This window comes from Poecilia reticulata, linkage group LG21 (assembly GCF_000633615.1).
Source record: "Poecilia reticulata strain Guanapo linkage group LG21, Guppy_female_1.0+MT, whole genome shotgun sequence".
NCBI classification, from domain to species: domain Eukaryota; kingdom Metazoa; phylum Chordata; class Actinopteri; order Cyprinodontiformes; family Poeciliidae; genus Poecilia; species Poecilia reticulata.
This window is the reverse complement of record NC_024351.1, coordinates 23,941,894-23,956,555: the sequence shown is the minus strand read 5'-3', so window position 1 is coordinate 23,956,555 and position 14,662 is coordinate 23,941,894. Positions and strand designations below refer to the sequence as shown.

The 14,662-nt window shown below is 40.6% G+C and overlaps 1 protein-coding gene across 3 annotated transcripts in view; it reads left to right on the top strand.

Annotated features, from left to right (window-relative positions):
* Positions 1-13,552, top strand: part of map3k7 (mitogen-activated protein kinase kinase kinase 7) — a 43,954-nt gene extending 30,402 nt beyond the window's left edge. For all 3 annotated transcript variants that reach the window (XM_008398472.2, XM_008398471.2, XM_008398473.2), the window contains 5 exons: positions 3,520-3,587; positions 4,215-4,308; positions 6,971-7,032; positions 7,147-7,262; positions 12,149-13,552. In XM_008398472.2, the coding sequence (XP_008396694.1) occupies positions 3,520-3,587; positions 4,215-4,308; positions 6,971-7,032; positions 7,147-7,262; positions 12,149-12,329 (521 nt within the window). In that variant the 3' untranslated portion in view covers positions 12,330-13,552. The remainder of the gene's footprint in view (positions 1-3,519; positions 3,588-4,214; positions 4,309-6,970; positions 7,033-7,146; positions 7,263-12,148) is intronic.
* The last annotated feature ends 1,110 nt before the right edge of the window (positions 13,553-14,662 follow it).

The window sequence follows — 14,662 nt, the reverse complement described above, 5'->3', positions numbered from 1 at the left end:
CCTGTATTTGCCTTTGAATGTTAAGTTTTGTACTTGAATTTTTTTGGCAATGTTGAGAGGTTTTATTTTGGCTCTTTGCATTATTTAGCCTCTTCAGAGCCTTCATATGTTATCAGTCTGTTAAAGATAGTATTACTGATAGCAGTACAATTTGCAGAATGCCTGTTTTGTTTAGTTTTCTTCTTGGAAAAAGTTATTAAAAACAAGTTTTTGTCTAAATTAAGGTGAATTCGTGGTTCCTTTTTCCACATAATGTAACCGGTAGTATTTATGATAAAAAATAATAATTATGTGATCGGTATCGGTGATCGGTATCGGCAGGAAAAAACCTGATCGGCACATCTCTAGTTTTTAGTGGATCGTGACTTTTAATAATTCACTGGAAAATCAGTGAGAACATCACTGCAAGTCAAGTTTCCAGATAAGTCAATTTTGCTAACTCATGGCTCTGTGTTCTGTTGTCTTCCTGTCTTGACTGCAATAAATCATGGGCACAAAGAGTAAATCGGCTCACCAGTTCTTTGGGCTTTGTCCTTGACTTTCATGCATAAAAGACTAAGAGAAAGCATGACTCTTTCTTCCTCTTTTTCTCTCTTTAAATCCATTAACTTTGCAAAAGTCATTTTGATTAATTTCCTTCGCTTTGAGGGTCAGAGCTATTATTACTAGCAGAGATATGAATATGAAGGAATGGGGACAGCTCTGGGTGTCAGAAATGGCTTCCGTTCACAGCTCTCATATGAGAGACCCTGAATTTGACCAGATAAGAGGCTAAGAAAGTCATTGTGTCTTTAGTGTCACTTTTAGGCTTTTTATAATATGACAATTATGAACTTAATACCAAGAAGAATTTCACTAATTTTGATACTTGAATCTATTTCTGATAAAGATATAAAAAAAAAACATTCAGTTTTTTTTAGCTGATCTTTGTGATGCTAACTTAATCTGGTAAAGGGAGATCAAACTCATTGCTTTAGATCAGAGATGAACTCCTATCAAAATGCAGGCCGATAGCAATATTCAATATTAACATTGCTCTTATGGCCAATAAGACGTATTAATTTTATATAMAGGTACATTTATATTCATCATAATCTCATAGCCAGCCCGCATCTCTTTCCAAAACACACACACAAACACTAATTGTTGTTTTTCCACTCTTTTATTTTCGGTTTTTTAGATAGCTTCAGTATTCAATAGCCTACCTTGAAGGATTCATAGAAATATGATTTGCAAATCTGACATAGAAGGTCTACCTTATAATAAAACTATATAGAAAAAATTCTAAAAGTGAAGTTTAATTTGAAAAATGTCCATTTGCATCCCATAGCACAGAGGGACATTATTTTGAACATCTTGTAGCACCTATGAGCCATTTGTGCATCATTACTATTCAAGGAGGTTCAACAATTCAAGTGCCAGTAACATCTAAACTTATTTAACTCATAGTTTTACCTAGATCAGGGTTAAACTTTGCGTACATGAACTTGTTAAAATGTCGACATAGCAAATGTTTAGTTTAGCAAACGGAAATTCAGACTTCTGCTCTGTYGTGTTTTGTGTTGTGTGCTGTGTCCTTGTTTACATGTGTACTCATGTTTCATGCTGAAGTGTTTCATAGAGCATAATATCAGCCAGAGTTAGATGAACCTTTACATCTGGTGTAGAATAAAATACCTGCAGAATCTGGTTATTATATAAGCTTGCAACAACAACACATTATGTCATCTTCTATGCAGATGTACCTTTAAATTTGGAACTATGATTCAGAAGTGAACAATGAATACAAATTGATTTCTTTTAATCTTGTGATTAAAATAATCCCAGAGCCCTTTTCCTGTTATTTTTGCCAGATTTTTCAGAGAATAACTGAAAATGTACTTAATTGTGGTCTATTGAGATATATACTGTTATTGTGACATGAAATTGTCCATATTGTGATATGTGATTTTTTTTTCCATATTGGCCAGCACTAGAGGGAAGATGTGTTGAATGCCATTTTCTTCCCATGAAGAAAATGTGCAAAAAGTCAGAAAGCCAAGGAAGCCGCTGAAGTTTGTCATTAAAAAGCATCTCTGCTGCTCAGCATATCAATATTAGCAGTTTAAATTGATGACTTGTAAAAAAAAAAAAATATATATATATATATATATATGTGTGTGTGTGTGTGTGTGTTTTGTCCTTGACAATATGTATTGCACATATTGGTATGAGTGGTAAAAGCAGAGAGACTTTTACATAAAATGTAATGTTACAACACATTAGTGGATTATAATTCAAATTCAAATTTCTCTTTATTGATCCCAAAGAGAAATTAAATGCTGCTGTAACTCATTAGTTCAAAGTCTTCAAAGAGTTAATGCAAAGAGTGATGGCTGTTGGCAGGAAAGATCTCCTGTAGCGGTCTGTATTATAGTAAATCTGAAGAAGCCTGTCAACTTGTGTCCTATGGAAAATCTTTGTAATCTGACATGAATTTTATATTAATAAAAATACAGTACATTTGCGAGGACAAATGTTGATGTTTTAATGTTTTTCACATGCTGCATATCTTCTGCGGCTGGTTAAAACATGGTATCAATCTGCTCAGTACATAAATGAATAAATATCAGACACCAGCAGTACCTTTCAGTTCTGTTCAGCCATGTTGGCCAAACATTTGTTCATTTGCCTTTTATTCAGTGCACACTCATTAATAGAAGCTGCTGTGGATTGACTTAGTTTGCAGTAAGAGTGTCTTGCAAAAGTATTCTTACCCAATTATTTTTTGTCACATTTTGTCACAAGTTTGAGGTTGTGACAAAAGGTTGTGTTTTTATTGATAATTGATGACTTGTACACTCAATCATTAAAGTGATTACTGGAGAAAACATTTTAGTCTACCTTCAGACTGGGATTCACCTTCCAGAAGGACAATGAGGCTAAACATGCAATCAGACTTACAATAAACTACTTTAGATCAAAGTTCAGAACTAAATCTAATCTAAAATCTTTGGCAAAACAGTGACTGGCCACAGACACTCACCAGTATCTGAGTGTGCAGGTTTCCAAGATTCAGTTTTTAAAATTGCTAAAATGGCACCGAAATACTGTAATTGCACTAAAACATGATTCTATGGAGATAAATATGCATGCCACACTCCTCAGGTTTGAATTTATATGAAACAGCTGAGACCATATTTTCTTTGCTGTCTCATCACAACCATATTCTGCGGTTTGTTGATTTTTCACGTCAAAGCAAAGAAAGATCTTGAGGTTTGCGGTTGTATCATATTTGGAAGCTTGACCAACAGATGTATGAATACTTTTAGATTGCACCAGTATGTGTGTGCCGGACTGGAAGCAATGAAAGCTCTCTTCACAAACCTCCAAATCTATATTTTGGGAGGCCTGAACATAAACCATTGAATTAGTCCCATGTTGAGCAACAGCATCCCATGTGTCTCCCACCACAGCTTCCTGATCCTCTCGGTCTCATTCTGTCCCTCGTTTTTGCTTGCCTTGTCCTCTTGTCCACAGCCACCTGCGAGGCTCAAAGACGCCGGTCTGTCCAGGATCTGCCAGCTATTGGCACAGAGTCCAGTCAGGTAAGGCAGTAGTAGCATCATCTGGAATTGATATTTCTAATTTCAATACAATTTGTTGATGTGTTGTCTGATATTAACTTGCCAAGTGGCAGAAATGGGAATTCATTTTGATATTTGTAATCCTGCTTTGAAACCTAGTGAAGTTTTTTTCACAAATGACAGTGAGAAAATTTGTCAGGATCGTAGAGTCAGTGATTTGCTCAATCTTGTATTATACATCTGTCAACAAATCAATCTGAGTTTGATTTGTTGTGACCAGAATAATTTGTGCTTGAGAAATGTTGAGCTCGTCCACAAAGATGTTTACACCTTTGTTAGCAACGCATCACAAGAAAATAGAAAAGGATCAACTTTTTTTGTTGTCGTCATGGAAACATTTTTCTTTCACTGTTGTTTATCACACTCCACGTATCAAGTCCAGAACACACTGATGTGAATTAGGGAAACCTCCTGTGAGAGAGGTTTTTAGGTCAAAATGGGTAGCTTTATATTGCATTAATGTTGAAATGTTGACGGTTCTAGTGGTTTTTTTAATGTGTGATGAACTGCATGTTTTAGTTCATTTTTACCTCAGGCAGTCTGTGTGTGTGAGGGTTCTCTGTTGAATGTGTGTTTTTCCTGTTTCAGGGGAGCAGGAGTAGCAGCCGCTCCTCCAGTCCCAGTGTGAGGCCACCTGACAAGTCGAACAATAGAAGCTACTTCCCCCACGACGACCCCACAGGTGACCCCACACTTGGAACACAAACGTCATCTGGACATCAGCTTGTCTTACCTAAGACTTCTAATGAAAACCTCTGCATGAAATTACTTGTGCACTGTTTCTCCCAGTTCACTACCTTGTACATTTTATTCACACATTTTATATTGATACTAAAAGTAATACGTTTTGACCCCAGCACCATCTTCCACATGATTGTTGAGTTCAGTACATGGCCTTTGGAGAAATTTAAGCAAGATCTTGGATGACTTTCATCAGTTGTGGTCCTCTTTGTGCAACTCTTTTATAAAAGAGTTAGAGTTGTAGTGTGCACACTTATTAATTGATTGATTAATTAAAGCTTGCCCTAACAACACATTTTACCATTTGAGCTGTGTAAATCTCTCCTTGCCTAGCCAGTCAGTTGAGGTGTTGCTAGGCAGAACATGCCTCCATGTCATACTCTACACATGAGCTGATTGGTTGGACAGATCTCTGGGAGATGTTGTTGTAGAACAGGGGTGGACAAATCCAGGCCTCAAGAACCGCAGTCCTGAAACCATTAATTGTGTCTGCTTCAACACACCAGAGTCAAATAATGATGTCCTTAGCAGGACACTGGAGAACTTGACTGCACTTTGGAGTAGGGGTGTAGTGATACAATAATTTTACGATACGATATGATATACGATATTCTGGTCACGATACGATATGTATCACGATATTTGCTGAGCGATACAGTTCGATATGATTCAATGCGATTCAGTGCATTTTTACAATTTTCTGAAAGATTTTAGAAGGACAGAGTGATTTTAGTGACATTTTGTGTTCCATAGACTTGAATTTAGTTAACTGACAGTCTCACAGTCTGCAGCTGGACAAAATGAATCCAAGATGCAGTGAGAGAATTAGTTTATGTCATTTAATTCATGTGGATTTGACATAAAACTTAGAAGTTTAAACTGTAATCGAGGAGCAGAGTGGTGAGATTATCAGCCTCTGTAGACTCTCAATATGATGATTGCACTTATGTTTTTTCTTTTGGACATTGTGGCTGCATTTTTACTCCAAAATGCAGCCACAAATCCAGTCTTTTGAACTATGGGGGAAAAGGCTTTTCTACCTTGGCTCCCGGAGTTAGTCGTGGCTGTAAGCTGCTTTCTTCTAACTGCTAAAGTAGTGGCTCCGCCTCACCCCGTAGTGATCGACTCCCTGCAGCTACGCAGCGCCGCTATTCCCCTGCTTGGATCTCTGAGTAGCTGCCTCTCAAACTGCCAGGATCTCATAGTTCTCTCAGTCTCTGATACTCTTTGTCTGTTGCTAATAAGAATGATCGATCAGCCATTGTTATCATGGAAATCCTCACTGCGGATTCCGGCTCGGGGTTTTTCCTCTTCGTCTTCCTGCTCAAAACGCAGTGCCGCTGCACACCCGCTTCGGATGTTATCAACCCTTGTTCATTCTTCAGGTAATCCTTTATATACAGAACAGAAACCGCTAAGCTAAAAACTAATTACGAAGTGAATGCTACCAGTCGAAATTTGCATTAATTTCGCGATCTCACTGCTTTTGCAGCTGCTCCGTTCGCGCCGCTACTCCTTTCCGCTTCTCCGTTCCACTTCTCCGTTCCACTTCTCCGTTCCACTTCTCTTTCAGGGTTACTTGCGCAACTTTACTTCGTTTCTCAGCAACAAAATACAGCCCATCATTATTTATTGAAGATTTTACATGTCCAAAAACACAGGAATCTTAATGTTTCGTTTCGTTTCGTTTTGTAGTTTGGAAGCTCATTCCCTCTCACATAATCGGAAAAGCCGGGGAATGGCAGCGCTTTTGACATTTCTCTGACAGTCGGAAAGATATGGTTTACTAATTTTAGCATAACTCCGGTTATACTTGGCTTATTAACACAATTTAAAAACTGGTGTGTAGTTTATAATGTGCACTTTAAGCTCAAGTTAAAAGTGAGACTGAGGGACAAGCTAGACTTTAAAAAGAGCTATAAGGCTATGGATCCCTGGTTTAACGGATTGATACTCGCGGATGAAAAATCAATACTTCCAGAGGGCGGAAAATATCGATATATATCGCCGAATCGATTTATTTATACAGCCCTACTTTGGAGGTAATTCAACTATTTGATTGAAATGTGTTGGACCAGGGAGACATGTATGATTGCAGGAGGACCGGCCCTCCAGGACCTGGATTCTACCATTGTGGTAGAACCTAGCTCTGCTGAGCTCTCTGGTCTGCATGATGCTGGATGTTCTCTGATATTCTCCAACTAACATCTGAGACCTTCAAGGAACATCTGAGCTTCCAGCACTGTTCAGAGATTAATCACACACAGGTCACTCCATTTCCTTATTCAGTGACTTCTGAAAGCTGTTGGAGACATTCTGGACTTTGTCTTTGCGAATCACCTTTTTATGTTTGTACTTGTAAAACCTCTAAAAAACATATTTCGGGTTCCCTCCACTTTACAATTATGCTCTACTTTGTTGGTTCATCATTTGAATCCCATACAGATATTGTATTACAAGTAGTGATAACATAACAATATGAGGGAAAGTCTTTAAAGCCTCTTGCAAAGCGCTGTCATAGTGATCTGAAGAGGAATACACTGATGGAGAAGAAGAACTTCAGCCCCAGCAGCCATCAGCTTATCTGTCTGCTCTGTTCACAGACACTAATGGCTCAGACAACTCCATTCCCATGGCTTATCTGACCCTGGATCACCAGCTGCAGGTACCTCATCCTCTCTGCTACCAGTTCTATGCTAGCTGTGTTTAATTAGCTGTAGTCTGTAGCAGCTTTCAGTTTCTGCCTCCATTACTCCTGACAACATACTCTGTCTTCCAGCCTCTTGCTCCCTGTCCGAACTCCAAAGAGTCCATGGCGGTGTTTGAGCAGCACTGCAAAATGGCCCAAGAATATCTGAAAGTCCAAACTGAGATCGCCCTGCTGATTCAGCGGAAGTAAGTGTTGCTGCTGCAGCTCTGGCTGTTCATGGCAAGCTGTCAACGTCTGTTCTATCAGAGAATACATCAGTAAAGGAAGTAAATAGAAACGATAACTTTATCTTCCTTCTATGAGCATGTGTGGAAGTGTGTGAGTTAGTGTTACTTGCATAATACATGTACTGATGTCTCTGTTGAGCCACAACAACTTCTCCTTTAACAACTAGCTTCCCTCTGAACTGAACTGACCAGGTTCATTGCAGCGTTGCACCTTAAAATGGCGCTCAAATAAAAATAAACTCTTTAAACGTGTTGTTTTAACAGGCTGAACATTGTTACACTGTGCTTACACTGAACAGTTAAAACCTTAGTTTCCCTAGTAACAGCAGTATGTTGGTGATTAAAAAGTTATCAGTTCAAGATGCATCAAAATGTTCACTTTTAGTAGATGTTTTGTATTCATGGTTTAACTTCAGAAATGATGAAAGGTTTATCCAGGTGATAAACCATATACCACCTGTTGTGCATGTTAGGATGCTGTGGGACATCACCAGAGTTTTATTTTGTAGTCAACAAGTGTGGGAAAAATCTGGAACTTAACTGAAGCAGATTGAAAGTCTAAATTAAAGACTTTCAATCTTGAAGTGGAAACCAGCTAACCAAGTCTATTCCCTTGTCATTTGTCAATCGAGAGGATCAGACGCTGTGGAACGATAGGATAGTAAGCCACAAAATGTCAAATACACCTTTAATTCAGTAATTTCTCTTTTTTTGTAGTTTCCAAAGTCTCCTTTTTTCAGAAAGAAACCAGGCTGTGAGCAGCCTCGAACGGCCCTCACAGCTCAGCGCCGTTCCGGCCTATTGGCCTCCGCGGGGGTTCCCGCACTGCAGACACTCTTGCGCAGTTCCCCCACCCGTCCGCCAGGCGATACTAATCGACGCTTTCGGTAGCACTCCCCGACGAAGCACCCAAAATCTGGTGCAGATCGGCCAATGTAGAGAGGAGATGTAACTGACTGATTAACCTAGGGGGCGCAGTGGAGTCAAATTACAATGTAATGTACTGCTATGGGGCTTGTTATTATTAACAAGAGTCAATCATAACAAGTTTGGTGGAAATTGGATGATGCATGTGTGATTTAGAGACGATGGTATGCAAACGCAGAGGGATTCAAATTTGCTGTTCGGCCACGCTCGTACTGTTTAATCAGCAGCCAGCATTGACAGAGTTCATCATCATGTCATTTTATGTCAGTTGGCACAGGATTAGACCCATATGAATCATAGAGTAAAAGTAAGACATACAGTAGAAAAAACAGGTGACTTCCTGTCGGAAGTGGGCGTGGCTACGGTGATGTCATCAATTGAACATGACAATGTGATTAGGACTGGTCTGTAGTGAGATATAGGAAGTCTGATGCAGCTGTGACCTTGCATGTGGAAGTTATTGAACCTTGATGTTTCATGGCGAATAGTCAAAGTTTGACACTTAGCCACGCCCACATATTTTGATGTACAAGAAATCTTTTGATAACGTTTGACCTTCAATGCCTCCAGAGTGTGCTCACTGAGTTTTAAGTCTGTATCTCAAAAGCTGTAGGAGGAGTTCAAACAGATGCGACGTCTACAAAAAAGAGGAAATGGCAGCTTTGATCCAAAATGGCCGACTTGCTGTTGGGTTTGGACAATGACTCCAAGAGACTTTTTTATAGGTCCTGACAAGATGTGTACCAAGTTTAATAATTCAATATTCTAGGGAACGCTGTAGGGAAATTAGGCCACACCCACCAAAGTTTGTTATAGATTCCAGGGATTCCCCCAGAAAATTTGCTAAGCCCGGTGGTCGGGGCGTCGAGGCGGTCCACCGGTGGTCTACCGTGTTTTTGTATTAAAAGATGTTAAGTTGACAGGAAATGTAAAAGTATTACTTTGTAATTATATGTTACAGGAAGACATCTTCTGTAAAATGCTATTTAAACCCACAACTAGACTAAAAACAACAAATTTGCACTTCTGTTTAATCCAAATTAAGTTAGCAGGTCCATCAGGCCCCCAAGGACTCCAGGGGCCCCATAAACGCTAATATTTTAAAACAGACCACAGATACATAAATGTAACACTTGTTTATTGAGATTATCAATGCTATTAAATTCGATTCAATTGTTAAGGCATACATAAATTAAAAGAATTTAAATTGTTTAACATTTAGATCCAAGATTTTAAGGAGCTGGCATGTTTACTTTGTAAAACTTCAAAGAATAATATTCATAGTTGGATTGTTTTGTTACCATACCAACAATCTGATGCTGTGAGTTTAATCTTTGAATTTACACAAATTAGTAAACTGCGATTATTGCTTTTTAGGCTGGCCAATTAAACTACTCCCTTCGCCTATATTTCACTAAATCTAACACAGAAGCTGTTAGAGGTGCTGATGTTTTTAGCAGCAAGAGGGGCCCCTAAGTCAAAGTCTGCTCAAGGCCTCAAACAGCCTTGGACTGGCCCTGGATGATGAGGTAATCCGCTGCACTACGCAGAGATGCGCAACAAACGGGAGATTTAATTCAATGCTGCTAATGTGGCTTTAGCAGCTCTTTCATTTCATGTCTGTTGAGTTTTTAATCGTCACAGAAACTGTTTTGGTTCGTCGAGTTTCTGGACGAGTTTCTCAGATCTCCGTGCCACCGCGCGCATTAACTCTAAGTAGACAACGCGTTTGATGCAAAATGTAACCGGAAAAATAATACTAAAAAAAAAAATATAAAATCAGCGTGATGCGTTACAGACCAGAGGGCGCGAAAGCTCCTCACCGGGCTGAACCTGCATGATGAGGTTAGCGGTGGTCATTATCCACAAACACTCTGGCCAACCAGGATCACAATAAACTTTACAGGGAAGACAGACACAGAGCCACACGCTGGGCAGCGTGTTGAGATGTAAACGGCGCATATAATTGTTCGTTCACAAAGATAAATCATTCTCACCACTTCACATGCCACCTCTGAATTCGCTACAAGTTATTCCTGCGGTTCACATTAAGCTGCACAACCAGAGCTAACGCAGCGGGTTTTAAACTATTACCTAGAGTTCTCCAAAGGATCATAATTCCTCACAGTAAGTGTCCAGTTTGAGTGAAAGGAGGCGCACGCGATCCCGCTGAGGTAAAGCAGCGGCAGCGCGCGAGGCAAAGAGCAGAGGCGCCAGGGTGTGATTAGTCCGTGCGCTGTCGGCTTTAAATGCATAAACTATAAACCTATCTATTATAAACCTATCATTTAGGAATAAATCTGCTCTGCTAGTGAAATCCTCAGAGCAACAGAGACTCTTGCAGCTTTTAAAAAAAGTAAAAAATAAGCAATTTTTTTATTTATTTTTTTCCCCCCTAGAAACGTAAACAAGCAATGCATAGCCAGGTGACGGGGCTAGTAAAGCATGACTGGCTGCCAGGCTTATAATACACTGGGGGAAACCCTGGATTCCTGTCGGCGGGTGGATAAAGATTCATCCTAGTGAGTTTGGTGCAGCTCGGCTCAAAACTGTGGAATTTAAAGCCAAATGTATCACAACTGCATTACAGGTCAGTTCGCCACGCCACTACGCCCACCTACTCCATCGAAACCAGTCAGGGTTGGAATCCACAACACAGCAACATGTCTTCTGTCTCTGGACACAGTTTCATATTGATTAGGTCAAAGGGGTCACACAGAGACTGTTCACAGTAAAACATGACACTTACTGTTCTCAGGGGGCGTGACCTAAGTGATGTCATCATTTGACATCATTTGGTCATCAAATGATCACCCAATGGTCATTATTGGGTCATCATTGATGACTATTGAGGAATAAATCTCAATAGTCATCAATGAGTCATCATCGATGATGACTCATTGATGATATAACCCATCATCGGGTTAAATCATCATTTAACCCGATGATGATCAATCACTGAAAGTTTGGTGCCTCTGTGAGTTTTTGTGTAGGAGATATAACAGTTTCGTGTTTCATGGCGAGTAGGCGAACTTTGACCCCTGGTACCGCCCCTTCAGCATGCATAAAACTCACCGTTTTGATAACTTTTAATCGACCATTGACCAAGTTTGAAGCCGATCAATCAAAATCCCTAGGAGGAGGAGTTCAAATGCGAAAGCTGTAAACGACCAAAATGGAGTGAAAATCGGAACTTCAATCCAAAATGGCCGACTTCCTGTTTGACTTGCACTGTGACATTAATTGTATACCTCCTTAGGAAGTTATACAAGTGTACCAAATTTCATGTCATATTTCATGAATATGATAAAGCCCCCAAAAAGCCAATTCTTTTGACAGAAGCATAATAATAATTTACAATACAATTACAATAGACCTACGCAGCGCTTAGCTGCTTGGGCCTAATTAATACGGAAAATATGGATTGTTAAAGTTGTGACTTCCAGACTTGATTTCCTTTACATTAAGTAAAAGATAAGCATTGGCATTTCAGTAAATTAAGTTTCCTGTCTTAGGTTTACCACATCAGATCTGTAGGTTTTGTGCACCCTGGTCTCAAAATGTAAACAGATAGTTTAACCATTTCTTTGGCTTCTAGGTCCTCTGAAACCTAGACTTGGTCTGATTCAATGTTAGATGCATTTAAACCAGAGATGCAACAGATATCAGCAGTTAAACAATGACTATACGTGTGTAAAGTATAAAGATCTTATTTAATTTAAGACCAACTTTACTTACATTGTGAAGTCTGATCCAGGTTTGTCCACAGGTCTGCTGAACTGTTGAGTTGCTTCCAGATAAACCCCATCAGGTTACCGGACTAAAACTGTTTCATGTTTGTATGGAATGGCAACACAGCCTGGAAGTGGTTTGGAATGCATTACTTCAAGTGTATGTTTAAAATGACCTGTGTGCAGGACGGAGCTGATCGCTGAACTGGACCAAGACGAGAAGGACCAGCAGAACACATCCCGTCTGGTGCAGGAGCACAAGAAGCTGCTGGAAGAGAACAAGAGTCTGTCCACCTACTACCAGAAGTGCAAGAAGCAGCTGGAGCTGATCCGGGTGCAGCAGCAGAAGAGACAGGGCACATCATGAGGACACTACCCAGCATCCTCTCTGCTTCACTGCATCACACACACACACACATACACACGCACATGTCCCCATCTAGCATGTCCTGCATGGTGCATCACAGACTCTATAAGAAGACAAACAGCTGCAGCATCTTCTGTGACCATGGCCCCAGCAGGAGGGGAGGGGCGGGAGACTGACTGACTGACTGACTGACTGACTGACTGACTGACTGACTGACTGACTGACTGACTGACTGACTGACTGACTGACTGACTGACAAGCAGCTGCTGCAGGACGGACAGGCTGAGGCCACAGCAGTGGGAGCTTGTGTGGGTTTTTTGCATTTGCACTCAGGACTCCAGGCTGCCTTGTGAGTGTGTGTTTGGATCATCATGGCACTCCACAGAATGTGAAACTGGGATGGAGTTCATTTAGCTAACTGTCTGCAGAACAACCAGAAGCTAGCAGGGGGTTTGAAATGTGCCCTGCTGTGTACACGGGATCCTGCTTATGCAAAACACACCTGGTCTCCTGGAAACGAGCAGAATCTCTTCAGCTTTTCCTCGTTCCCCTCCTGGACCCCTCCTCCTGGTCACGCCTCACAGCAGCAGCAGGAAGTCTGGCTGCTGCAGCTCCTTCACCTCCTGCAGCTTCTGGAGCCAACACTAAGCTGTGGATTCCCTGATTGTTTGACCTCAGTATTGTGTGTGTAATGTTTTTGTATTTTGTATCCAGCAGTGGATTTGGCAAATTGGTTCTGTGGTATCTTCCCGTTAGAGCGGATCAGAACCGGTCTGGGAAGGCCCTTGCTGTCCAGGATGCGTTTGAGCGCAGTCTGCTTGTAGTTCACATGTTGCCTTAGAGGTTGCCTGCATTTAAGTGCTTGTTTTATGGGACAGCTATTACAGAGTAAAAAACGGAGCAGATTTTAACGTTAAGGCTGAGGTGGGAATGTTTTCTGGTGAGAAAGCAGAGGAATGTGTGAATCTGTTTCCTAACAGCTTTATAGGAACACTTGATGTACTTTATGCCTCACATCCTCCAGATATGTTTGCACAGTCACTGATTTTACTCTGGCTACTCCGACATTTTATTTCCTTTTTTAGTAAGTATTTTTAAAGTGGCCAGGCCCCTCCTGATGTAGATTCATCCTACATGTAACCTGCAGGTGTTTCCAACTTCCTGTGAAAAGGAGATCTAGAAGGCATTCTACAATAAACTGAATGGTGTATCTGTGCAATGATTCACTGTGTTACTGATTGTTTTAAGAAGTTTTGTTTCAGACAGTCAAGGAACTGTTCGGCGAACATCTGTGTTCAAACAGCTCAAATAAAGTAACTAGCAGGAAAAATCCAGATCCTTCCACAAGGTTTCACATGTCATCATGTTCCAAACTAAAACTTTACTGTCAGTTCTGATTGGCCAACACAGAGTAACCATGGGAGAAAAATGACTCATGGTTCTCCAAGACTTTAAAGAATAAGAAAGTGAATAATAAAAGAACATGTTGACGGTGCCCCTTTTACACCCAGAGACGTGTGGCTAGTTAGTGGCCTTCAGTTTTCTTGTAGCTTTGACTGGACCGTTGTACCCTGGCTGTGCTGCTCTGCTTTAAGGCGAACCAGCTTCAGCTTTCATCAATTTTTATTTCACTCTGTTCATCTTCAAATCATCTGACCAGCTGATCTGTTCCTGCTGAGGACAAGCATCCCCACAGCATACTGCTGCCACCTCCATGGGCATGGTGCGGTGAGGATGATGCACGCTGCTGCTTTTGGAAGTAAGCTAAAGAGTTTAGCATCTTCTAGCACATTTAAGGTTTGCACATGATGCAAACCTGAAACAACGTGCTTTTCTTTCATGAAGGTCAGATTTGTGGAGGTGACAGTGGATGGTTGTCCTGTTGGGGGATCATGCTGACGAATGAACATGCTCTTCACTGCGGTCTGCACACAGTCTGCATTCAGGCCTCATCCCAGCTTTTATGTTACAGTTACATTAAAAGCACCTGTGGATATTCACTGCTGCAAGTCCTGGGTTCAAATCCCGGCCTGGGGTCTGCCTCTGCATGGAGTTAGCAGATTCTTTCTGCAACATCATATTTAATACCACTGCTTATTTTGCGCCTGTATTTATTGGATTTAAAATTAGCTTTTCTTGTTTTTTTGTACTCGTTGGCCTTTAATGGGTTAAAGGGTGGATCCTGATCGACTACTCTTGTCTTAACTTCTTAACTTAAATGAACCGAAACCATGAACTGTTGCTCATTTATTTGCTGAATACTTTCAGATGTGTGTAAATGGATTGCAGTTTGTGAGGCATTGTGGAAACATCTGTGACTGTAATTGGAAAGC